The 24,948-nt window shown below is 35.2% G+C and overlaps 1 protein-coding gene across 6 annotated transcripts; it reads right to left on the bottom strand.

The window, feature by feature from the left end:
• Positions 1-1,022: 1,022 nt before the first annotated feature.
• Positions 1,023-24,437, bottom strand: LOC129227237 (poly [ADP-ribose] polymerase tankyrase-1-like). Of its 6 annotated transcripts, none has more exons than XM_054861767.1 (4): positions 24,411-24,437; positions 12,695-12,772; positions 12,017-12,087; positions 1,023-2,073 (listed from the first exon to the last, which is right to left on the bottom strand). In XM_054861767.1, the coding sequence occupies exons 2-4, from the start codon at positions 12,704-12,706 to the stop codon at positions 1,059-1,061; spliced, it is 1,098 nt and encodes a 365-aa protein (XP_054717742.1). In that variant the 5' UTR covers positions 12,707-12,772; positions 24,411-24,437; the 3' UTR covers positions 1,023-1,058. The 6 variants fall into 6 exon arrangements, with proteins under 6 accessions (XP_054717742.1, XP_054717749.1, XP_054717733.1 ...); XM_054861774.1 differs by lacking the exon at positions 24,411-24,437 and adding an exon at positions 20,713-20,733; XM_054861758.1 differs by lacking the exon at positions 24,411-24,437 and adding an exon at positions 20,131-20,561.
• Positions 24,438-24,948: the final 511 nt, after the last annotated feature.

Genomic DNA, 24,948 nt, shown 5'->3' with positions numbered 1-24,948 from the left:
AAATATCCCGAGTCGAAAGTCTGCAGTTTCCTTATTCATAAACAAAAAAATTCACACACGGGAAAGGAATCGTTCCATCTACGATAGAAAACCCCAAAACACGATGGAAAAGCCGTCCACTGCTGAAGACTATCATCAGAAACGAAGGGAAAACGGCACCTTCGCACTCTCGATTCTGCTAAAAATGGAATCGTAAACCAACAAAAGCATTTGGTGGATGTGCAGTAAAGGTTCCCATCAAAAGGCGACAGTTCGAGGGAACAGAATCGACACTGAAAATTCGATGAACCGGATTGGGACGACTACTTTTTTCCATAGACTAATAATAAGAGTAGACCGAGCTTTCTCATTCTTGCTGATAAAGAAAATTGGTTCATAGATGTATCATGTGACTAGTGGAAGGGCTTGGCGAAGACTTTGGCAGCATGGTTGCTAGATGGCAGCATTATCTATAGTTTGGCACTCGACATGTATTTTAAGACAATGTGTTTTCATTAAAAAAAACTTCCAGGTGCAGAGATTGAACTGTTTTTCTTTTAGTTATGCATTACTTTGACATTAGTAATAGTTTTTGATCAGTTTTCGGTAACTTTTATTTCATTTGGAGCTGTCAGCGTTGGCGTGAACGAAATGGCGTAAACGTTTTGCGTTGACGCAAAAATGTACTAATCGGTATCTTGAATTGAAACTGTAGTTAAAAATCTTACCGTTTGCCGATTCTTCTTGGTCGCTTGCATCTTTTATTGCTTAGAGAGTTATTGAAATTGACTAAAGAAAATGCACAATACTATCTAAACGAAAAACTCGCTATATTAACAAAATATTTACAACTTAGAATAACAAATTTACAAATCGGACTCCATAAAAGATCATTCTTCCGTGTTCCATCAATTCTATTTATTTTATTTCTCGCTCACGACGCCCGCTGTTGCTAGGATATCCACCAGTCACATGGTTTGGTTCATGAGCAGCAAAAGGGTTGCCATAGCTCGGTCTACTCTTATTATTAGTCTATGCTTTTTTCTCTCTCACCGCGATGCACTTTGGGAATCTGACTTTCACTGGAAGGCATGGATGAAGCTTCGCAGGTCGTAATCCGCCAGGCAATGGACGATGATGTCCGTACACGTCAGGGGCAGGGGAGGGGCCAGGAGAGAGAAGCACTGCACACAGTTACCCACGAGGTCCCTTCTCTCTTTGACTTCCCCGAGTTTCAAGGCGAGGAGGTCCCCGTAGTTCGGAAACTCCCTCTCCACGCGATCGGAGAGGAGGAGCCGTCGGATCGCTTCGTCGGAAAGACGCCGGGCCAACCTGCATTTGCCTAGCCGGGCGATATCGTAGAAGAACAGCCTGGATCCTTCCACCCAGGTGCCCTTCATCCTCCGGATTTCGGCCTCGCACTCCGAGAACAGTCGGATGCATCGCTCCGTATCCTTGCACATGCGCTTCAAATCTTCCCAGTACAATTCTATGCCTCTCCAGGCCAAAGTCGCGACGATGGCTTTCACGAAATCATTGTTTCCCAGCCTCAGAGCGTAGAACACTAAAGCCTCTCCTCTGCATCCTTCCGTCTTGTGCGGACCCACGCCTTTAAACAACAATTTTTTCGCCATCGGCACAGATCCTACATTTATAGCCGAAACCAGAACGTCCTCTGAATCTTTGTCCTGGTCGTCCAGATTGTCGACGCATTCCAACAGTAGCTCCGCTGCAGCCTCCTGCTCATACAACACGGCGTAGTGGAGGGGCGTCCTTCCGTTTTCATCTTTCAGACGTACATCTGCTCCTCTGGCAAGCAGCTTCTGTATTATTCTCAAGTGTCCTTTTTTTGCAGTGAAATGCAGAGGTGTCCGCCCGCAGCAATCCGAGCTGTTGAGATCCGTGGCAGTTTCCAGCAGGATCTCCGCCTTCGCTTCCTCCCCATAATCCAGAGCCAAAAGGAGGGGCAACAATCCCCGCTCATCACGCCATGGGTACAATCCTTCGGTCCTCGCTCTCTTCACGTCTTCGTCTTTTGCAGCCCGCCCTCGTTTGTTCCTTTCCGACGTTCCTCCGGGCTCGGTCTGACGTTTCCTGGAAGGAAAAGGACTTTCATATTAACACACAGCCAAAAGAAAGATAATGAAAGTTTCATCTCTAAAAAGTCATGAGACTGAAAGCACTCGTGAGGAAAAAACAAAACAAAACATAAGATTCTTAATGAACTGCTAACCACTTAAACCATAGACTAATAATAAGAGTAGACCGAGCTATGGTAATCCTTTTGCTGCTCATAAACCAAACCATGTGACTGGTGGATATCCTAGCAACAGCGGGCGTTGATCGAAGCAGACGATCAACGCCCGCGAGAAATAAAATAAATAGAATTGATGGAACACGGAAGAATGATCTTTTATGGAGTCCGATTTGTAAATTTGTTATTCTAAGTTGTAAGTATTTTGTTAATATAGTGAGTTTTTCGTTTAGATAGTATTGTGCATTTTCTTTAGTCAATTTCAATAACTCTCTAAGCAATAAAAGATGCAAGCGACCAAGAAGAATCGGCAAACGGTAAGATTTATACCTACAGTTTCAATTTAAGATACCGATTAGTACATTTTTGCGTTAACGCAAAACGTTTACGCCATTTCGTTCACGCCAACGCTGACAGCTCCAAATGAAATAAAAGTTACCGAAAACTGATCAAAAACTATTACTAATGTCAAAATAATGCATAACTAAAAGAAAAACAGTTCAATCTCTGCACCTGGAAGTTTTTTTTAATGAAAACACATTGCCGTAAAATACATGTCGAGTGCCAAACTGTAGATAATGCTGCCATCTAGCAACCATGCTGCCAAAGTCTTCGCCAAGCCCCTTCCACTAGTCACATGATACATCTATGAACCAATTTTCTCCATCAGCAAGAATGAGAAAGCTCGGTCTACTCTTATTATTAGTCTATGACTTCAACTTGTCAAACTGTCCACAATTTTCTGAAAATGGCGCCCACCGTCTCGGACTCGACTCGAACTCCCGGTGCCGATCATGAAAATGTGAATTTTATCGAGACGGGTGGAGGGATCGAAAAGTTACTGGAAAATTTCATGGCAGGGTCGGCAGACACGAGAAACAATGAACTGAACTATCACTTGAATAATCACAAAAACTTGTCAATATAACATTAATAAAAAAATTTTTTAAACAAAAATTAGAAACTGCTCTTTCAATTCAAAGAAACAAAAAAGAAAATCATCCTTGCATTTCATTTCAAAACGTACTTACGTGCACCTACCTGCGAGTTGTACTGAAAAAGATCGAAAGGAGGAACAATAATTTCATCTGAGTTTTAAACTTGAAATGTTTTTCTTCTTTGGTTTAGTGGTGAAAAAAAAGTTTTAGCACATTAACGCATAGCTGCCAACCTCAAGATTAAAAAAAAAAAAAAGGAGCACTTAAGAGGCCGCATCAGACAGATTCCTGGCTTTCGACTCCCTATGTTAAGAATGTTCCGAAAAAATCTGAAAAGAAAGTCTGAAATTTATTCAAAACTATTCACTTAAAAAACATCGATAAATCCGCTGAACGACATATAAATTCGAAGAGAAAAAAAGGACATTCAAAAATAAATAAATAATGATTCGGGACTGCAATCTTAGTTTGCAAAAACTTTGCCAGAAACGAATTCTATTTTTACCCCCCGAACGCTTTGTTAGTTCTGATATTTACTCTGAAAAATTAGTTCCTCTTCAATGAATCATGAAAACAGTATGTTTTAAGTCTGAAAAATACGTTCCCTGATAATATCATTGGCCCATTGATAAGTGTAGGTGTGTGCAGGGCCGACGCCAAGGGGGGGGTGTGGGAGGTGCTACACCCTCTCAATTTTCAGAAGTGGGGCCGCCAATTTCATTTTAGGGATGCGGGGGGGGGGGACGTCGGCATTCCTCCAAAATTTTGATGAATTGTTTCATTCTGGTGAGTTCAGCCAAACCAAAGGAACTTCATGCCCATTAACCCGAACCTGGTGCTGGACAATAATGATGCAGGTAATAATTGCCAACAAGACAGGTAAATTCGAGTCGCAAAGTGATCCATATACTTTATCAACCCTGCTTCTGCTTTTGATTTGCAGATTGATATGATAGACATCGGTAAATGATATTTATCCGCGTTCTCATTCCTAATGTAATGTAATATAAAATTAACTTTATTCAAATTAGATTAACTTCTCAACTCTTTCGGCACGTGTAAAGTTTCAGTTTTAGGTTGGCATCCTTTGGTGCCCAATCATATGCAAATGAGGCAAGTATAAATAGTGAACGATTCCAATCGTTCTCTCTCTCTTCTTTTGCGTTCGTCAGCCTCTCGTGAGTTAGGTCCGATAGGTGTTGGGGAGTTGCGAACTCTGCCTCCACTTATGGCCAGGGTTTATTCTTATGAATTTATTTTTGTTAGTTTATTTATTTTAGTTACTATGGACCAATAAATTTTTGGTAAGATTTTAACAAGTTTCCAATGTTCATTTCTTCACATTAACATTTGATTCTGCACCTTCCACTGTGTGGTATTATCTCTGCTTGTATAAGCATGTAACATTGTTGACTGACTTACGAAATTTAGCCCTTCGGCTTTTCGTTTAAACATCGTAAGTTATCATGATAATGCTGTATTTCGAAGGAAATGATCCTACTGCATTTCCTTCTTGTGGGTAAAAAGTACCATGTGAAAGCATTTTAATAAATGAAATTTAGAAAACAAGTAACGAATATAATAATTAACAAAATTTCGAGTTGCAGTACATTCTTAAAGTAAGGCACAAAACACCGATTGTGTAGAAAATTTCGGCCGAAACTACAATGCGCTAAAAAGGACCCATTGCAAAAATTGTATAACATCCATGCCTTGTTTATACTATCTGTTTACCAGGGATGAGAGTGGTCAGAGAGCAAAAAGGAGGAATTCCAAAAAAATTTCGTGAAAGGGATGATATCCAAAACCGCATCAAAATAGAACCTGGAAGCCATGATATTCAAAAATTCAGCAAAAAATGGCTAATTTACCAGTTTTAAAGGTAATACATATTTAATTAAGTATGAGTAATAGTTTTGTACAATTTGCTGCATTGTACCATTTCTTGAAAGGGTGTTTATTCATAAATAAATCTTAATTTTGAAAAAGAGGCAACAATTTCTAACCCCTGAGTCCTTGAACAAAGGGTTGGGGGAGCCAGAGTTCAATCTTGGCTGCATCACATAATAGTGTCAATTTTTCATATTTTTAAGAGGAAAATACATTTTTTTCCATTAAAAACATTTGAGTTTATAGTGTTAAACAAGTGAGAACATAAATTTTAAAATTAGGTCTGTTTGTAAAGTAAAAATTTACAACAGAGAAAAATCTAAAATTTCTTTATGTGGTGGAACATACTTTTCATAGTAAGAATTGAAAATAAATAAATATATATGTATATAAATGATTGGTTATCTTTTTCCTTGCATTGGAACCCAAAATTTGTTTTTGGAAATTTCCTAATACAATTTCGGAATAAAAAGAACAACTTGTAGCTGCCTCATTTAATCATGAAAGCTCAAAACTTTTAACAGGTTGTAAAGCCTAAACCATTTGAGATTCACCATAAATATTTTTTACACTTTCTGAAATACATAAAAAAAGTAACCATGCCAAGTTAGAAAAACAAAAATCGAGACAGTGGGTGCTAAGCCACATTTTTTGATCGACTTTTGCATTTTTTCTAAAATAAATTAAAGAAATAAAAATATTATTGAAATGGTGAATAAAATAAGCAGATATAAGGTAGCATATAGTAAAAAAACCATCCAACATTAAAAATAATTGAAATACTTGCAGGATGCAAAAAGATTGAAATCTCAAACGAGGCATGCAACTTTCGGTTGCAGCACATGTTTGACGCCGTTGGTATGATTCCAAACATACGTTTTTGGCAGATATCGCGGAGGATGAAGATTTGAGGGGAAAAAATGAAAAGAATTTTTAAAAATCGTATTTTTCCCCCCGATTTTTGGCATGAAAGAGTCAAAAAAAGAAAGAAAAGGAGGAAATGTTTTAAAAGCCAACAGAAAAAGCCGGAATTCCCGCAAAAGCCGGAAAAATCTCATCCCTGCAAATTGCCTACAATTCGTAGCAATTGTGATCGTCCATGATATGCTATGGCACCCCAGACCATAACTCCGAGTTTTCGTAGACTGTGGTGTTCGATAATGCACACCAGAATGTGCCGTTCACCGGCATAGCGCCTGACACGAATTTGGCCAGCATGGTGCCACAAATTGAAGCGGGATTCGTCAGAAAAGACGACCTGCTGCCAATCAGCACGCCAGCTCCTATGCACATTGGCCCATTGTAGCCGCAGGCGGCGATGGTTTTGCGTGAGAGCAATCCTTGCGCGCAGCCCATGCTGCAGCAGATGTCTCTGAATTGATAAAGCACACAATGAAAAACCTGTAGCTGTTGACCACTGTGCTGCCAATTGTCTAGAAGGTCCATCAGCGCCATACGCACCAGGTGTCTGTCATCGCGAGCTGACGTCACATTCTGGGGTTCACTCCCGGATTTCCATGCTGTCCGACCCTTGTCCGTGATAACTTACGATGTTTAAACGAAAAGCCGAAGGGCTAAATTTCGTAAGTCAGTCAACAATGTTACATGCTTATACAAGCAGAGATAATATCACACAGTGGAAGGTGCAGAATCAAATGTTAATGTGAAGAAATGAACATTGGAAACTTGTTAAAATCTTACCAAAAATTTATTGGTCCATAGTAACTAAAATAAATATAACTAACAAAAATAAGTTCTTAAGAATAAAACCCGGCCATAAGTGGAGGCGGAGTTCGCAACTCCCCAACACCTATCGGACCTAACTCACAAGAGGCTGACGAACACAAAAGAAGAGAGAGAGAACGATTGGAATCGTTCACTATTTATACTTGCCTCATTTGCATATGATTGGGCATCAAAGGATGCCAACCTAAAACTGAAACTTTACACGTGCCGAAAGAGTTGAGAAGTTAATCTAATTTGAATAAAGTTAATTTTATATTACATTACATTAGGAATGAGAACGCGGATAAATATCGTTTACCGATGTCTATCAGTCCGTCCACTGCTTCCAAACACGCATGATTGTGCTGCTGTTACGCTGCACACAAGCAGCTACTGCACGATAAGACAATCCAGCTTCACGAAGGCCGACGATTCTGCTCCGTTCAGACCTTGAAATGTGCTCAAATTTCTCTTCCTTTCGTCGCAGAGGCATAGTAAAGATTCAGTTAACATTTACTCTAGCATATAACCACCGATAATCATACACGCCTCGCTACAGCCGTCTACTTATATTCGGTTCGATCTACCGTTCAGAGGGTGCCGGTCTGCAATTCTAATCATTTGCACATCATGCCCTACTTTACATTTCCTGCAATTTTCAGCTCAGTCGCGTAAGTCCTTCATGCTGTTGCAATTTTCACAAACAGTAGTGTAAAGAGCAGTTCTTCAACAGTTGTTAAAACTTTCGGTTTGATTGCGATTCAGATTACCGTTCAACAACTTAAAAATACCCCGCCGCATAGTTCGTGCTCATTACGAGCAACCGTCAGAGTTTAAAAGAGGTCGTATCATTGGATTGAAAGAGGGCGGTTGGTCAAATCAGAGAATTGCTCATCATTTGAGTCGAAGGGATGCGGTGATTCGAGATGCTGGCAAGGATGGGTGGAAAATTGCAGAGTTCCGCGTCAGGATGGTAGCAGTCAACCTAGGGTCACAACAGATCATGATGACAGAGTAATTGTCCAATCAGCTGTCACAGCATTTTCTTCATCTGTATGAACCATCAGACGTTGAACCCAAACACCAGGGTCCATTCCAGACCATTCCATGACCATTTCCAGACGGTTGAAACGGCGAAATCTACGCTCGCGCCGATCGTTACGCCACCTGCCAGAAACGCCTCCACACTGCCGAGCCAGATTACAGAGGTGCATGGCTCAATCAGGTTGGAATGGTGCCAACCATAGACTAATAATAAGAGTAGACCGAGCTTTCCCAGACTTCCTGATGAAAAAATTGGTTCATGGATACATCACGTGACAGGTGGAAGGCTTGGCGGAAACTTTGGCAGCATGGTTGCTAGGTGGCAGGATTATCTATAGTTTGGCACTCGACATGTATTTTAAGACGTAATGTGTTTTTATTATAATTTTTTTTCCAGGTGCAGAGAAGATTGAACTGTTTTTCTTTTAGTTATGCATTATTTTGACATTAGTAATTAGTTTTTGATCACAGTTTTCAGTAACCTTTATTTCATTCGGAACTGCTACGTCAGCGTTAACGTGAACGTAATGGCGTAAACGTTTTGCGTTAACGCAAAAATGTACTAATCGGTATCTTAAATTGAAATTGTAGGTAAAAATCTTACCGTTTGCCGATTCTTTTTGGGAGCTTGCATCTTTAATTGCTTAGAGTGTTATTGAAATTGAATAAAGAAAATGCACTATACTATCTAAACGAAAAACTCACTATATTAACAGAATATTTACAACTTAGAATAACAAATTTACAAATCGGACTCCATAAAAGATCATTCTTCCGTGTTCCATCAATTCTATTTATTTTATTTCGCGCCGGCGTTGATCGTCTGCTACGATCAACGCCCGCTGTTGCTAGGATATCCACCAGTCACATGGTTTGGTTTATGAGCAGCCAAAGGGTTGCCATAGCTCGGTCTACTCTTATTATTAGTCTAATGGTGCCAACCTAGGACGTATAGTCTTTAGCGACGAAGGCAGAGGGGGGATCTTGGTTTCAGTTTTGCACGCCACACTGGCACTCAACAAGGCATTATGGTCTGGGGTGCCATTTCCTTTGATAACTGGACCCCTTTGGTCGTAATTAGAGGAACACTTACTGCACAGTGGTACGTCGACGACATCCTAAGACCAGTGTTGCCAGATGGGGGGAAATTTCCCCATTTTGGGGAAATTTGGTGCTCTCTGGGGAAATTTTGGGGAAATGGGTTTTGAAGGGAATTCTTTAGGGAAAAATTTTTTTTCTCGGGGAAAACCTGGGGAAAAAAAATTGTATTGAAATTCGCGTCTTGTCATCTGGTAGTTACATTGTTTGTATCAAACAGCGTTGGTTTATGTTTGCTTAACTTTATGGAATTTGCATTTCGCATTATGTGGAATATTATGCTACGGTTCCACATTATGATAACTTGGTAATTTAGTCATTCATCTTATGATAATTTTGCTCGGGAAAATGTTCTTAAAATTGGAATAGAAGAAGAACAAAATCGAATTTTTGAAAAATCGCTTAAAGATGCACACCCCCATGCTACAAACTAATTCTTTGCCAAACTTCATGAAAATCGGTCGAACGGTCTAGGTGCTATGCGTGTCACAGAGATCCTGACAGAGAGAGAGATCCGGACAGAGAGACTTTCAGCTTTATTATTAGTAAAGATAAAAAAAAGGATAAAGATAAAGAAGGCAAAAAAAAAAAAGCGAAAATGGGAAGAAAAAAAGTTGGGGAATTTTATAAGAAAATTTGGCTATTTGGGTTAAAAAAAATTTTTCAAGAGACAAAAATATCAGAGGAAGTCGATTCATTTTATGAAAATGTTAGTGGAAAAATAATTTTTGAATTTGGGAAATTTTGACATAAAACATCGCTTTTTGGGGAAAAGTTGGAAGGGAATTGGGGAAATCTGGATTTGACCATCTGGCAACACTGCCTAAGACCTGTTTTGCTGCTGTTCCTTTTGCAGTACCCTCGGCTGGTTTTCAGCAGGACAATGCCAGATAACATACAGCACGTGTTGCTATGAACTGTCTGCAAGCTTGTCAAACTCTTCCGTGGCCTGCCAGATCTCTCTTCCATTGAGCATGTCTGGGACATGATGGGATGGTGATTGCATCTGACAAGGAATGTTGATAGCCTCGTCCAACAGTTGGAGCGAATTAGGCCGGAAATACCGCAGGACACCCTCCGGAAGCTTTATCGGAGTTTGCCACACCGTGCTTCAGCTTGTATCCTGGCTAGAGGCGGGTCCCCTACTAGCAAAATTTCTTGCATCAACCTTGACAGATCTTGATATTATACTGACGGCGTCAATATTGACATGTTTCATACTGCATAAAGCTTGCATAAAGATTAAAAAGCAATATTACAATAACAACACGTATGCAACAGTGCATTCATCTTAAAATATCAATATTGATATTACCTTAAAATAACAACACGTATGCAACATTGCATTCATCTTAAAATATCAATATTGATATTACCTTACAATAACAACATTGCATACATGTTAACGCCGTCAAGATGATATTGATTTCATGCTGTCGCCGTCAAGGTAATTAGTACACAATAGAACAGGTGGACCTTCGTTGATACTTGCGCATGCGTACAGTTCTTTCTACCCAGCGTCCCTTGCATTGCTTGCTGGCACATCTTACTAATTCGATCGATTCAGTCGGTTCAGAGGAGCTGCACGTGGCGTTGCATTTCTTTAGGCTTCGTTAAGTTGGTTGCTTAGTTATTAGTGTGGAATCGTATTGTTTTAGGAATAACTTATGAATGACTGATAACTGCATTTGTTTATTAATATAGTACTAAACAAATCATATAGCAGACGATGTGCGATCAATGTTAAAAATGGCCGAAAATAACTTTTTTCGTCCTTAGACTTTGAAACAAAGGACATGCAGCCCAGAATTTCGTATTATCACTTCAATCTCATGAGTAAGATTAATTTTATTCAATGGTTATTTATGTTATTCTTTAAGATAAATTCATGTGTTTTGTCCATGGGATATTTTCAATGCTGACATCCATTTGGAAATGTACTTTATTGTGTTTATTTACTTATTTATTATTTTGCTTTCTTTACTCCTAAATGTGTTATAAAAACTTCCGCAATTATTCCTAACTAGGCATTTTATGTATTTATAATACAATTAGAAGCATGAATTTAAAAAATAAGTCAATTATTACGCAAAACGAAGAAACTTTCATTTTTAAAATTAAATTGCGAGTACTATTAATACATTTATATGAATTTCCGATCAGATGTCAGCTTTAAGAAAATATTCTTAGGCTAGAAAACTAAATTGAAGAATAACAGAAATAATTAAAGAATGAAACTTAATTCCCGACTTTAAAGTGAAAATAATACAAAAAATAAAATAAAATAAATAGATAAAACACCTTGCAAACGTGCTGATTTCATACTGTCATGACAATGTATCCTGACATTTTCCTGTCATATCAATACGTATGCAATGTTACAAAAGCAAGATCATCTTGCATAGACCTTGATTTCATGCTGTCATGACAACATCTTGATATTATCCTGTCATATCAATACATATGCAAGATTACAAAAGCAAGATCATCTTGCCTAGACCTTGCTTTCATGCTATCATGACAACATCTTGATATTATCCTGTCATATCAATACGTATGCAACATTACAAAAGCAGCATACCTTGATATTTTCCTGATATTATGCTGCATACACTTTGTCAGTCAATATTGTGGCAGCCTGCTGACAGCATAAACGGAGTAACATAACAACATTGAGGCAGCATTAATGCAAGATGATTTTTCTTGCACGTCAACCTTTATGCAATACTGAGGCAAGATATTTTGCTTACTGGGTCACTACCTTATTGAACAGTTCAATAACAAGTTCTAAGAACTTGTTACTGTAACTCTGACATAAATTATTCAAATGCTCTGAGAATTTAATCATTCACTATTCTGTGCATTGTCTATCTATCCACCAATGTTCGTCTCAATCGGATCACTCCTTCTTGGTGTGTCGATTAAGGCTGAACCAAATGTCTGGAAAACAGCATCAGACTTACAGAAATGTTACTTCTTTAAATATGACACAATAAGATAGAGCAGAAGACTTCTCATCCCATTCCCAAGCTCACAGTTGTTCACCACACTAAGTCCGTTTCTGACGATTCACTAATAGATAACTCACCTGGGAGACTGTTCTTCGGATTGACGCTCTGTCGCTGCTCTCAGCTCACGATTCACTCCACTGCCATTTCCCTGTAACAGAGGGATCACAAAATCTTAGGAAAGACAATTTAATCGTGACTTTCTAAGAAATCAAACCCCGTTTAGTTTAAAGGACAGGGGTAAAGGGACCGTTTCTTTTCCTGTAATGACTTCATAAAAAAGTTAATACCCTTTAGGGAGAAAAAAATTCAAGCACTATTCAAGTACTTTTCAAGAGATGAAAAGTATTTTTCTTGGTACTATCATTCATTTGTACTATAAATAGTGTAAGCAGATTTCATCTGATTCAATTCAAAAACAAATTACAGGCAAAAATGTTAAAAATAAAGCAAAACAAAATTGCATTTTCTAGTTCAAGAAGACACACTTCGATAAAAGATTAACTAAATCAAAAGTCTCTAAAAAAGGTCTGAAAAGCTTGGTCATAAAGAAGAGCAGATCACATGAGGCATTGCAATGAGTTACGAAATTGCCCCCATGAGTCTCCGAAATCGCTCGAAATTTCCATGCTTTTGAACTTTGCACTTCTCTAGCTCATCAAAAGAGTTGCTTTAGCGTTACAGTACTCCAAAACATTTGGTTTACACAAGATTAAGTTTCATGACAGTAATAGGGAAAAAAAAGAAGTTTGACTTACTGGGGAGTTCATCTTGCTTTTATTTTTTCACTTTAATGGATGTACTTGATTTCCTGTTTTTTCTTTTCCAAGTGTATCCTAGAATTAAAACCAAACGAAACAATGTAGATTGTCTATTCAAATTTTTTCACAATTTATATCACATTTTGTAGAAAATTCAAAAATGTAATGCAAATCTTAATATTTTGCAAAAGTTAAAAAAATGTTTTGAGCTTTATGTTTTGTACGCGACAAATTATGAAATTAATCGCTTCACATGTTCAATGTTGTTTCAATTATTAGCTCAAAGCAGAAAATGATTGTACAGTAGGGTGATCACAAAAAATCAATTTCCAAATTTCTTCCGCGGCACCCCCCTATAATGTGCCAATGGACTAGAAAACATGATTTGCAAAGTTTAAGCTTAATCCCATAATACAGCGTTTCTTAAATTGTGTTCCACAGAATACCCGGGTTCCAAGAAGCTCTCTCAGGGGTTCCATGAGACTTGCATGTTTTTATTCCACATCTGTCGAATTTGTCACTTAAAAAATCGATAAAAACGCTTTCCCAAAATTAAAAATAAATTTACTTTTACTTTCGTATGCTAATCTGAGCTTCTATTACCCTTCAGGGATAGCCACTATAGGAATAATTTTATTTGTCGCCTGAAATTGTGCCTTTAAGATTCAACTTCGAAATTTTTTCCAAAATAAGTCAAAGCACCTCTTTCGCACTTTTAAACACTTCAATTTCGAAAAAATTCCAAAAGAAGCTACTAACCCCCTATTATCACCAAAGATAGTTTAAAAGTGACTTTAATGTTGAAAAACTTATGGAAGGACACCCCAAATTCCCTTTCCTGCATCATTACAAAATATTGCCTAAAATTACAATATTTGACGTAAATTTCAAATATTCTACTATTAGTACTAGCCACTCTCCCAGTATCTATGGCAGGAGTTGAAAGCACAATTTTAAGATTTAACAAGTGAGGATCAATTTAAGTCAACATAACATACAGTGACATCAAAGTCTAATTCATAATAAATTTTTAAATTATTGTATAATAAGAGACATTTTAGTTTCTAAGTTTTAAAATTTTTTCTTTGTAAATTTTAGTGAATTATTAATACTATTGTAGGTAAAACACATCAGTATTTCTTTTCCTAATTAAGAAAATATTTTAATCAAACAACTCATGCATAAATTCTGAGGTTATTTATCCCTTTTAAAAATACTCAGAATCAAAAAAGGGCATAGCTGGCTCGTACGAGGGGCCAAGGCGGGCAATAGCCCCCTCACTTTTAACAGTAAAGGGACTTTGCCATTCCACTTTAAGTTCAAAACTAAGGGTCGAATGAAAAATGATAGTGATGATCTATTCACATGTTTAAAGAAAGAACAGACTTAATAAGTGCTTATGATTAAAGTGAAAAAACAAAAATAAATAAAGCACAAAATATTGGAGAAGATACAGCATATAGCTATTTCAAGGCTACAATGGAGCCTCTTCATCAGTGCAAAAAGCTCACCAACACAACCAAAAGTAGCGAGAGAATATCGCAACTCTTCGGTGTTCGCAACTTTCGGGTTCTCTCGCAACTTTTGGTTGTGTTGGTGAGCTTTTTGCACTGATGAAGAGGCTCCATTGTAGCCTTGAAATAGCTATATGCTGTATCTTCTCCAATATTTGTGCTTTATTTATTTTTGTTTTTTCACCTTAATCATATTGTAGCACAAAGCTAATATGATAATTTTTCATTTAATAAGTGCTTGTTTTATGCTTTTTTCATGTTATTAATCCATAAAAATTAAAATGAAACTTGGATGAATTTCGTAGGAGGGAATCCTCTGTGGCCATCTGGTCCCGCTTTTTGAACCCATTTCGAGTCATTCCACGTCACACACAACTGACCTAATTTTTTAAATCGTCCCCACTCGACCATCTCCGATTTGGATGAAATTTTATAGAGGTGTAGAGATGCCTTTAAAACCAACCTGTGTAAATTATCAGCTTTCGAGATCCAAATCCTGAGGATCTAGAATCTCCCGAAAAAATGGCCCAAAATGGCGGATGAGCTTTTTGTGACAAATTGCCATTTTTAGCCAAAGTTTGCAGAAAAATTTATCACCCTGGAATTTTTGGAGCTCAAAGTACAATTGGCTGTTAATACACTCATTTATTTTTGTGAATTTGAGCTCATTATATTTTTTATAGCACGCATGTAAACTCGTGAAAAAGCGCGGTGGGGAAATTTCTTCCATTTTTAGATTGTCATAAAATCTGAACAAAAATAATTCAAAGGTTCACTTGGTGATTACATTGTAAAAACATTTGTTTTTAATGGGTTACAGTTGCAGAGCTTAAATATCTATTTTCAAAAAGATATTGTCATCCAAAGTGGCTATCAAAACCGTTCAAGTGAAAAATAACCTATTTTCAAAGAGCTGTAGCTCAAGTTTGTCACCTTGCACCTTTTTGTTTATACCATTAGAAGTAACACATTTTTTTCTATCAAAATAAGTTTTTTCTTCAATGGTGTTCTTTCGAATAAGGAAAAAAAATGAGCTTGTAATTCTGTCTGTCGTAACGATTTGCCACGTTTAAGGTCAGGTTGAAGAAAATTTTATCACACTGGAAGTCTGAAATTTTAGGAACTAAAAGAACTTACGGTTTTCAATAAGTTCTAGTATTTTTGTGAGTTTGAGTTCATTAACTTTTGTGTAGCACGCATGCAAAGTCTTGACAAAACGCAGTGGAAAAACTTTTTCCTGGATTTTAGAATGTCATAAATTAAGAACAAAAATAGTTCAAAAGCTCGTACTTGGTAATTCATTTGTCAATATACAGGGTTTTGATGGCTAAAACTTGCAGAGCGTAAATATTGATTTTCAAAAAGATATTGCCATCCATATGGGCTATCGAAATCGTTTACATGAAAAAAAGCCAATTTTCAATGTGCTGTAGCTAGTGATGTAAAATACCAGAGTATTTATTTTCAGGGGTAAATTTTACTCGGGTAAATACCCAAAATGGGTATTTACCTGGGTATTTATTTCAAAAATTTATATTCAACTAAAATACTTTTCTGTATGTATTTCACTATGTATATATATATATATAACCAATCAACTAACTTTAAACAAAACAATATATTTTTGCCCAAAAATTGTATTTTGATCATATTTAAAGAATTATTGTGTGAAACAACTTAGCAATCTAATATGGTATTCACATTAAATGTGTTGGATATGCCTAATCAATGTTGATAGCCAAATTTCAGATATAAAAAGTGATTCTACAAAAAGTAAAAACCTTAACTGGTTACAAAAAAAAGCAAACATTATTTTTTTAAGACCCTAGTCTTTAATAACCCAGTAATATTTCCCTGCATGACATCAAAATGTAACGAAATGTCGCTCAATTTATTATTACTATTTGTTTATCTATATCTTTTGCAGAAATTTTCTCTAAACCCAGTTCAAGTGCTCAGGCGTATTCTGCATATCTCTCTCACACACACACATATATATATATATACTACCAAAAATACCCGGCATTGCCTGGGTTAGCACAATAATTATGAGAAACAATCGTTATTTGCATTTGTTTTCTGTTTTAAATGAAAGAACTTAAAACACACCTTTTTTACGTGATTTAAAATCTAGCTTCTTCCTTACTCATAAAACTAAAGTAGCAGTAAGTAAAAAGAGCAAAATAGTATTCATTTAGAAACGAAAACACGAAATTTAAGCGTATACAAATTTAAAGAATTTCCGAAATATGAAATTAAACTTCACATGTTTAAAAAGATTTATTAGTTAATACTTATTTTTTTTTTACATGGAGTCTTACCTTCTCTGTATGTCTATTGAAGAACGAACCGTTTAAAAAAATGTAGCCGCGCGCCCGTGATCTCCTTAACTTGCTTTAGTTATTTTGGAAAATTTCAATTATTGTGGGTTCTTGGTGCAATTCAAAATGTTACTGAATTTGCGGGAATCATTTTGGGATACCTTGGATAATGCTCCCCCTCCTTACTTGGTAAAACGGTATGTTACTAATTTTTGTTAAAGAGATATTGTCGCCATATGCTAAGATACTTTTGGTCACCATAAAATGGCGCTAAACAATTTCAACCGAAATGTATAAGTAGTAAAATTGGGCGATGGTTTGAATTTGTGCACAAAGTCACATTAATGGAAGTTTTTGTGCTGTTTATGGATTTGCCTAATTTAGTTGCTGGATTATTTTACAGTAAAAAGTTTTTAAAGATTCTTTGATTGACGATATTTTGTTTGCATGGTGAAAGCTGACAAACATTATGACGTAGTCTTTGACTTCAAAAACCGCGACAGTTGAAAAAACTGCCAAATGCAGACGCTACTGAAATCTTTCTGCATAAATTTTGGCGATGTTTCTGCTGTTAGATTGGATAATGATTAAAAAATCCAATCAGCACAAATAATAAAAAAAACCCATTAATTACACTAAAGTTCCGTTTAAATGGAAAAAAAATCAACCAAATCTAGTTATTATTAGTCTTGGAGGAAAAACGTTACTTTAAGATTTGACTTGAGAAAAGCCTCAAACAATCAGACGAAACACAAAAACATTCAACAATTCTAACTCTGGATTGGGAGTTGAGATGATACACTAAATAATGAATTGGGTTGAGGAAAGCCTTCGAACATGGAACAAAAAAAAGCTCATAACTCGTTTTTCATACAACTTGGAACTTTGTAACAGATGCCATCGTAAGCAGAAAAATAAGCTTTTTCGATGGACGCATAATTTTAATATGTGCACGTATTTTTTCACCGTCATATTGGGGCATTTATGCGAAAATTTGGACAAATTAGAATAAAAAAGGAACTATCAATCGGATTTTATTCGAACTGGTCTACAAACCTTCCCAGTACCAAAAAGAACAAACGGTGAAAGTTTCAGCCAAATCTGCCGGGTAGTTTCTGAGATCTTAGGGAACAAATTTACCAACATCAATTTATATATATATATATGGATATGTTACTGTTAAAGTATGAAATCCGTTATTTTATAGAATACCTAGTTATTTCATGGAATAACTGATCGTGTCCGTTAAAGTGTAAAACTCTCTTGTATTTCATGGTTTAACTAGTTATTTCATAGAATAACAATCTGCAGCCCGTTAAAGTGTAAAAAAATCTTTATCATATATCTTGCACGACAAGTAAATTTACCTTCCACCACTGTAAAACCCAGTATGTCAACAAAAAATGTTTTTGTTTTAGAAATAATATTCTTTGTAATTCCAAGTGTCATTTTAGTAACCCTTGTTGTAACAAATGATTTTATGGTACGTTTCCATAAATACCATTTATACGCTGCATAAATTAGATAACCTGCTTCTTTTTCATTTTAATTGTCTATCATTAGTTTATTTATAGAATACCTAGTTATTTCATTTGAGATAAATTGTTCATTTTACAGTTTAACTGTCTCTCATTAGTTAATTTATAGAATATCTAGTTATTTCATAGAATAACTAGTTAAAGTGTCAAATTAATAACATATTACACACTTTAACAGACACGATCAGTTATTTCATGGAATGACTAGGTATTCTATAAAATAATTGCATTATATACTTTAACGGTAACATATATACACACACACATATAATATACAGAAACATTTAAAATTCAAAAATAGAAAGAAACAAACCAAAGATGTTCTGAAGAATGGACCGTGCAAACTAAGTGGCTGGTCTACCCCCTGACAATGTATCAGTCCTTAGTTCGCTTATTTCATTTTGATATTTTGACTTTCTCTTTTTATTGTATTTCAAGCAGTATGTATTGAGTGAGAGAAAAAAAATAGAGATGTTACAGTTATTTTACAATGTTTTAATTTAAAGAACAAAACATTTTAATACCAAAAATAAATGCAGTACAACATAAATGTTAGCATAAAAATACTTGATCAATCCTTTTTCAGTAAAATGTGTTTGAAGATGTTTAAAAAAGTTTTTTATTAATTCTAAAGGAAAGAAACTGTAGCTGCACTTGCAGCAGGAAGGAATTTTGATACTATCTCAAAAATCCTGTGTTACTGATGGAATGACTCTTAAAATAAAATCCAAAAATAGTATTTTAACAAGAAGAAAATTTTGAGCCTTAACTATTTCATTTTAAATTCTGACAGTTATTGTGGTAATATTTCATTAAGCCTTTAATTAAAAAAATTATAATACATAAAGTTTTATATTTTTAATCTTTCATTTTACGGTTTATGTTTAAAAAAAATCATCACCTTTTGATACCACCTATTTTTTTGCAAAATGCGCAATTACTAGGGGATTTACCCTGCCTTCGGATAAATACCCAAAAAAATATTTACCTTCCCACTAGTGATGTAGATTGGGTACCTACCCAATACTTGGGTACCCATACAATTGGGTACTACCAGAAATCCGGACAGAGAGACTTTCAGCTTTATTATTAGTAGAGAAATAAGAGACGCGCAGTTATTGAATACTTAGGGGCCATTCAATACCACATTAGGGGGATGATTTTGGCAATTTTCGACTCCCCCTCCCCCCATTTATGTAAGATTTTTCACCCCTCCCCCTATTCTTATGTAAGATTCCATTTCGTTTTTCAAAATGATAAAATAACAAATCTTGAAATCGTTACATCACTGGAATCGTTATTAAATTCACATTATTAAATTAAACCTTTTGCGTAAAGAAATAGTTACTGAAAAGTTAGAATCTAAACTGAATGTTTTTTCAACGCTTTTTTTTTTTTGATGTAATATTAATTACAAATAAAACATGCCAAACACAATGAGACTCTTTTATTATATTTTACGCTATAAATTCTTTGTAAAACAAATAAAAAACATCTTATCCTAACACGTTTTTACCTTCCAGACACAAATGGAACATAATCTCTTGACCGAGCAATTTCTAATGTGAAATACCGACTTGGAAAATATTACGTAAGAATGAGTTTGACCCCCCCCCAAGTAAGGGTACATAGAGGCTTTTCCAACCCCCCCTCCCCTCGGGACCCTTACGTATTTAATGAATGGCCCCTTATAGTCTACTATTTTCATTGAAGATAAATTAGCATAAGGTAATTTTATATGCTTCAAAAAATAAATGAACACCCATACAGGGGTAGAAGTGATCGACTTGTCACATATAGGACATTTTCAACAAAAAATATAGGACAAATATAGAACACATTATATGAATAGTTTCGCTATGAAAAAAGAAATACATACATATTATTCATTTATTCTTATCAATGATTTTGTTTAAAAAAAACCCCTCAAACAAAATTATAACTTACACCTGAAATTACTTTCCTGTAGTTGAAAGAATAATTTTTGAAAAAAGTGTAATTTGTAGACAAAAAAAAAAAGAACAAAATGAAAGTTATTGATAATTAACACAGCAACTCACAAATTTTGCAGGGATAGTCACAAACGTTTTTATTTATTTATACAAGCTTATATAAATAAATAAAAAACGTCTGTGTTGAGAATTAACAGGAAATAACCAATGCTTTACATGAAATACACCGCCAGCTCAGTCATTTCCAGCCGTAGCACAAATATACAGATATTTTGTTCCATAAAATTCCAAAAAGAAAAGATTGCAAAAGACTATTAGAACATTCCGATCAGAAAATGCACTGAACACAAAAATATACCCGCGAAAACAAAAACCGAAAAAAACCACGCTGGAAAACAAAACAAACTGCTGTTGCCAAACGCAAAATTCTAAAACCAACTTCAGAATTCGTTCTCGAAATTCCACCCACTACAGTGACGTCATATTGCTGTAGCCAATGAGAGAAGATGCCTGTTGCAGGATTTAGTGAGTTGCGTTTTTTAATTTGAAATTCGTTTGCACGCGTACTTTCGACGAAAAATCCGAAGTCAGATAGTTTATTTACTGTTGTTTTAAAGAAATAAATTGGATAAAAATCAGGAATATAGGAAATATAGGACACTTTCCAAAAATATAGGACGATTTTCATACTTTTTTTGAAAATATAGGAAATATAGGACCCCTTCGATCCCTGCCCATATTCGCAACTCCAACGAACTATAGGGGGCACTGCAGTCACTGTCTAATGGCGGAATTTAAAACTAAAACAAACGCATGTGGTAACGAAGAAAATGCTAAAAGTGTTGTGATTTTTGTTGTTATGTATGATTTTTTCGTTTTATTCATTTGAAAAGATTTTTCAAAGTCTTTTGGTTATTCTGCCCCATATAGAAAGAGATTAGAAACCAAAAAGTATTACGAAAGTAAACAATTAATGCAGAACACACAGTAAGTTGTTCTGAAGCAGCCATTTTCACGATGTTGAATTCGGAATTCATTAATTTTTGGTTCGCTTCGAACGGCATTTTCATTTTGTACCGTTTTTTCTATACATTAGTACATATTAAGTTCAGTTTTGTGACATTTCCGGAATTTGTTGACATTTTTGTCACATAGTGCACATACGTGGCAGACTGTCAAGAGTAACGTTTAACACTAGATAATTTATTGCTATGACTATATGATTGGATATCCAAAGAAATCATGCATTTAATTCATTCGTCATGGAAATGATTTACCGGATATGCGAAATCTTGTCAAGATACATTATTCTTTCACACAATTTGAAAACCATAACGCTATAAACAGATTTTTGGCGAGCTTTTATTTTTTATTGTTCAAATTCTTAACGTTCTTTCTGGACTTTTCAATCTGTTCTGCGATGTTTGCTTTCAGCTACAGAAATTAATTCGTCCCCTAAGAGTATTCTCGAGCTTCTCAAAATAATGTTAGTTTTCCTTATTTCTTTCAAAAAAGTATTAAATGGTGGACGCGTAAACAAGAAAACTCTGGATTAACAAAATTGAATAACGTTATACCAGGTAAAATTTTTTATTGTTTTGTATGAATTTGTAAGAATATGAGTTTTTTTTAATCTTAAATTAATTTAACTAATCATATTTTACAGCAGCATTTAGTTGGAATGGACAGTATGCAAAATATTTTCTTGGATTTATTATCGTAGAACAAAATGAAAAATGTTTAACCTAGAAAGAATTTACTTTATTCCTTTTATTCTCAGCTGAAAGGTTTCGCCAAATTTGTTTAGGGTTATAGTTTTAGTATTGTGCGAGCAAAGTAGCCTTGGCGAGATTTCGCGTTTTTAGTTAAACCATTTTTAATTTTTATCATGAGTGGAATAAAATGGTAGTAAGATTACAGAATTCGATAAGTAAAAAGAAATAATGGTCAATCAACTGAAAAGAAAACTACCACCATATATCCGTGAGAATTTTGTTGATGATTTGCATAACATGACAATTAAATCGTAACTCAGAAATTAGAAAAATCGAAACAGAAAATTTTTAAATGAACCGATTCGGGAATTCGAGAGAAATAACTCAGCTACAAATGGGAAAAAAAATAAGCGCTAGCCAAGCAAGGCAAAGAAGTATCATCTTCTTTCGATAATAATTTGTAATGTCATATTGAATTTTCTAGCATTAATTGTTGTTCTTGTCAGGCTATAATTATTATTTAGTTTTATCAAGAATTGATAAATATCGAATTCAACATCATGGAAATAGCTGCTTAGAACTACGAACTACGTAGTTTGCATTAATCTTTGACGTTTAGTAATGCTTCTTGAATTCTCATTTCTTTCTACGTGGGCCAGAATATCCACAAGACTTTGAAAATTAATTTAAAAAGAATAAAAAGAAAAATCATACGTACGAACAAAAATCACAACACTTTTAGCATTTTCTTCGTTACCATGTGCGTTTGTTTTAGTTTTCAATTCCGCCATTAGACAGTGACTTCAGTGCCCCCTACAGTTCGTTGGAGTTGCGAATTTTGTTAATCCAGAGTTTTCGTGTTTACGCTTCCATCATTTAATACTTTTTTGAAAGAAATAAGGAAAACTAACATTATTTTGAGAAGCTCGAGAATACTATTAAGGGACGAATTAATTTCTGTTGTTGAAGGCGTTCTTAGACATGTTGAATGCGTTACTCAGAACAAACTGACCGCGTTTACGTCAACATATACACGTGGAGCGCAACGTGGCAATGTTTTAGTTGCATTCGCAGTTTTATAAATCACCGCAAGGTAGCGTATTCGAGCGCTGGAGCACTTATTACAGAATTTGTCTTTTGCGCAGAAATAAGTTCAATCCGAAAAACAAGGCTTTTAAACTGCGAAATGAGCATGCAATCGTTGATTTTAAACGAGTATGATTGAGGAGCATAACGTACTCCTCGAGCGCAGCGCCATCTGGATTTTCCTCAGATCTGACCTCACTTTTTCCCTGTCGATCGGCACACTACTCTTTCTAGGCACTATACAAAAAGTTTGCTTTTATAAAACGGCGATAGTGATTTTATTAAAAGATGGTTTTAACATATTTTCGTATTGCAATGATTCTGTTCTTCCAGATTTGATTTTAAAAAGCGGCTGTTTTTATTAGTAGCGGTTACTGTAGTTATACTTTTAGTTCAAATGTATGTTAAAAATAGTATTTAGTAAATTTGAGAGTATACTGGCAATTTATAATTTTGGTAGAATGCCTAAGATTAATGTATATTTCCCCTCAATCATTTATTTTCACCTCAGAAACAATGACATTCATAAGGTCTGTAACGGAGGTGAGGAATTTTCCATTAATTTAGGCCTAATAATGATACATTTTTCTGGGAATTTTTTTTTTTCTTTGTTGCTACAATCTGCAGATGTTAAACATATGAAAACGTGTTCACTTATTTTTTAATTTACATTTTTGAAATTTAAGTTCATGGAGGTGAGAAGTCAAACTAACCGCACTACGTTTTTAAAGCAAAATCCATGTCTTTATTGACAAAACTCTCACAACTTCAAATATGGCTGAAAATAAACCTTGTTTCATAAAAAATAAAATTTGATGTCATTTTGTCATTACTGCCACGTGTTTGAGGAATGGCATTTTGTGTTTAAATAACGGAGGTGACAATTTATTGCATGACATGACTACTTGTCCTACTAAAATAGACTAAAACACAATATAAAAAAAAAAAAAATTTTCTTGAACAATTAGTATTTGAAACACTTATGAAAGGAATAATAAATAAATAAGTATATAATTTTCATTAAACAAGTAATTAAGCAACATAATCAACACAAGGTGTATGACATGCCACGGAGGTTCTCGAATTCACATGTTGTGAACCAAAAATGTACTAAAATAAAAATTATTTAAAATATGTTGACAGGTTTTTAAATATATTTTTGATGAAATTAAAAATTACTGTAAAATGAATTGATCCTTAAATTTTTTACTGTAAGAGGCCTGTGACAGAAAAGTTTTGAAGAATGACCCACAAGCACTTTTGGGAGCCACTGTATGCTGGTCTATCTTGATCAGAAAATTATGAGGTAAATCAATTTGTTTCAAACCTCATAAAAACAAAACAAAAATGTTTGCTTACGATTACTTTTAAATTAATAAGTACCTGCATAATATTAATTCACGATAGATAGGATTTTAACTCGAACAAGGTCGGGACGCTTATCTAGTAGTTAAAGAAAGTAGTTATCTAGTAGCTAAAGAAAATTATGCTGAATATGATGAAACACAGAGGCTTCCCATGCCGTTTTGTGAATAACATTAGATTTAAAATTAAATCAATAAAATGCTAATGAGAAGTTATACTCACACAGATTGCACAGGTAACCCGAGCTAGCTTCAAATTTTGAACGATTACGAAGTTCTGTGCAATAACGGCGGAGATCAGTGTTGCCAACTCTTCGAGAGGACTGGGGCTAGAGTCCCTATATGAAAACGTAGTTTTCAGAGTTGCGACAACAGCTACGCTCGGAAAGCGCTACCGGTTACAGGGAGAAAATAGGGTTGCCGCCGAGCTGCAAGATTGGCTCCTTGTTCGCTTTCGAGTTTCATTTTAAAAAATAGTCGCAAACGGGAGCGGAAAGAGTGGCTGAAACGGGTTCTGAAGGATGTAAGCACGCGGATTCGAAAATGCATGCTGTTCAATAAGTGAAACGCTCGATTTTGATTCAAACATTAAAAAAAGACAAAATGGCCCTGTGTTAGCAGAATTAAGAGCAGATTTTTCTAAAATCTTTTTTTTCTTTAATACGATCAATTTTAAACTAATCAAAAGATTCCGAGACAACGAAAATTATATAATAATTTTTAAATGATTCAAAAGGAATGAAAGAATAAAGACTGATTAA

The sequence above is a fragment of the Uloborus diversus genome, chromosome 1 (assembly GCF_026930045.1).
Source record: "Uloborus diversus isolate 005 chromosome 1, Udiv.v.3.1, whole genome shotgun sequence".
In the NCBI taxonomy this organism is placed as follows: domain Eukaryota; kingdom Metazoa; phylum Arthropoda; class Arachnida; order Araneae; family Uloboridae; genus Uloborus; species Uloborus diversus.
This window is presented reverse-complemented; position numbering and strand designations above follow the sequence as displayed.

Coding starts and splice junctions, on each gene's coding strand:
- LOC129227237 (XM_054861750.1), bottom strand. CDS start 2,832: ATGGTTGCTAGATGGCAGCATTATCTACAGTTTGGCACTCGACATGTA. Junction 2,074..2,746: donor TCATTAAAAAAAACTTCCAG/GTGCAGAGATTG, acceptor TTTTCCTTCCAG/GAAACGTCAGACCGAGCCCG.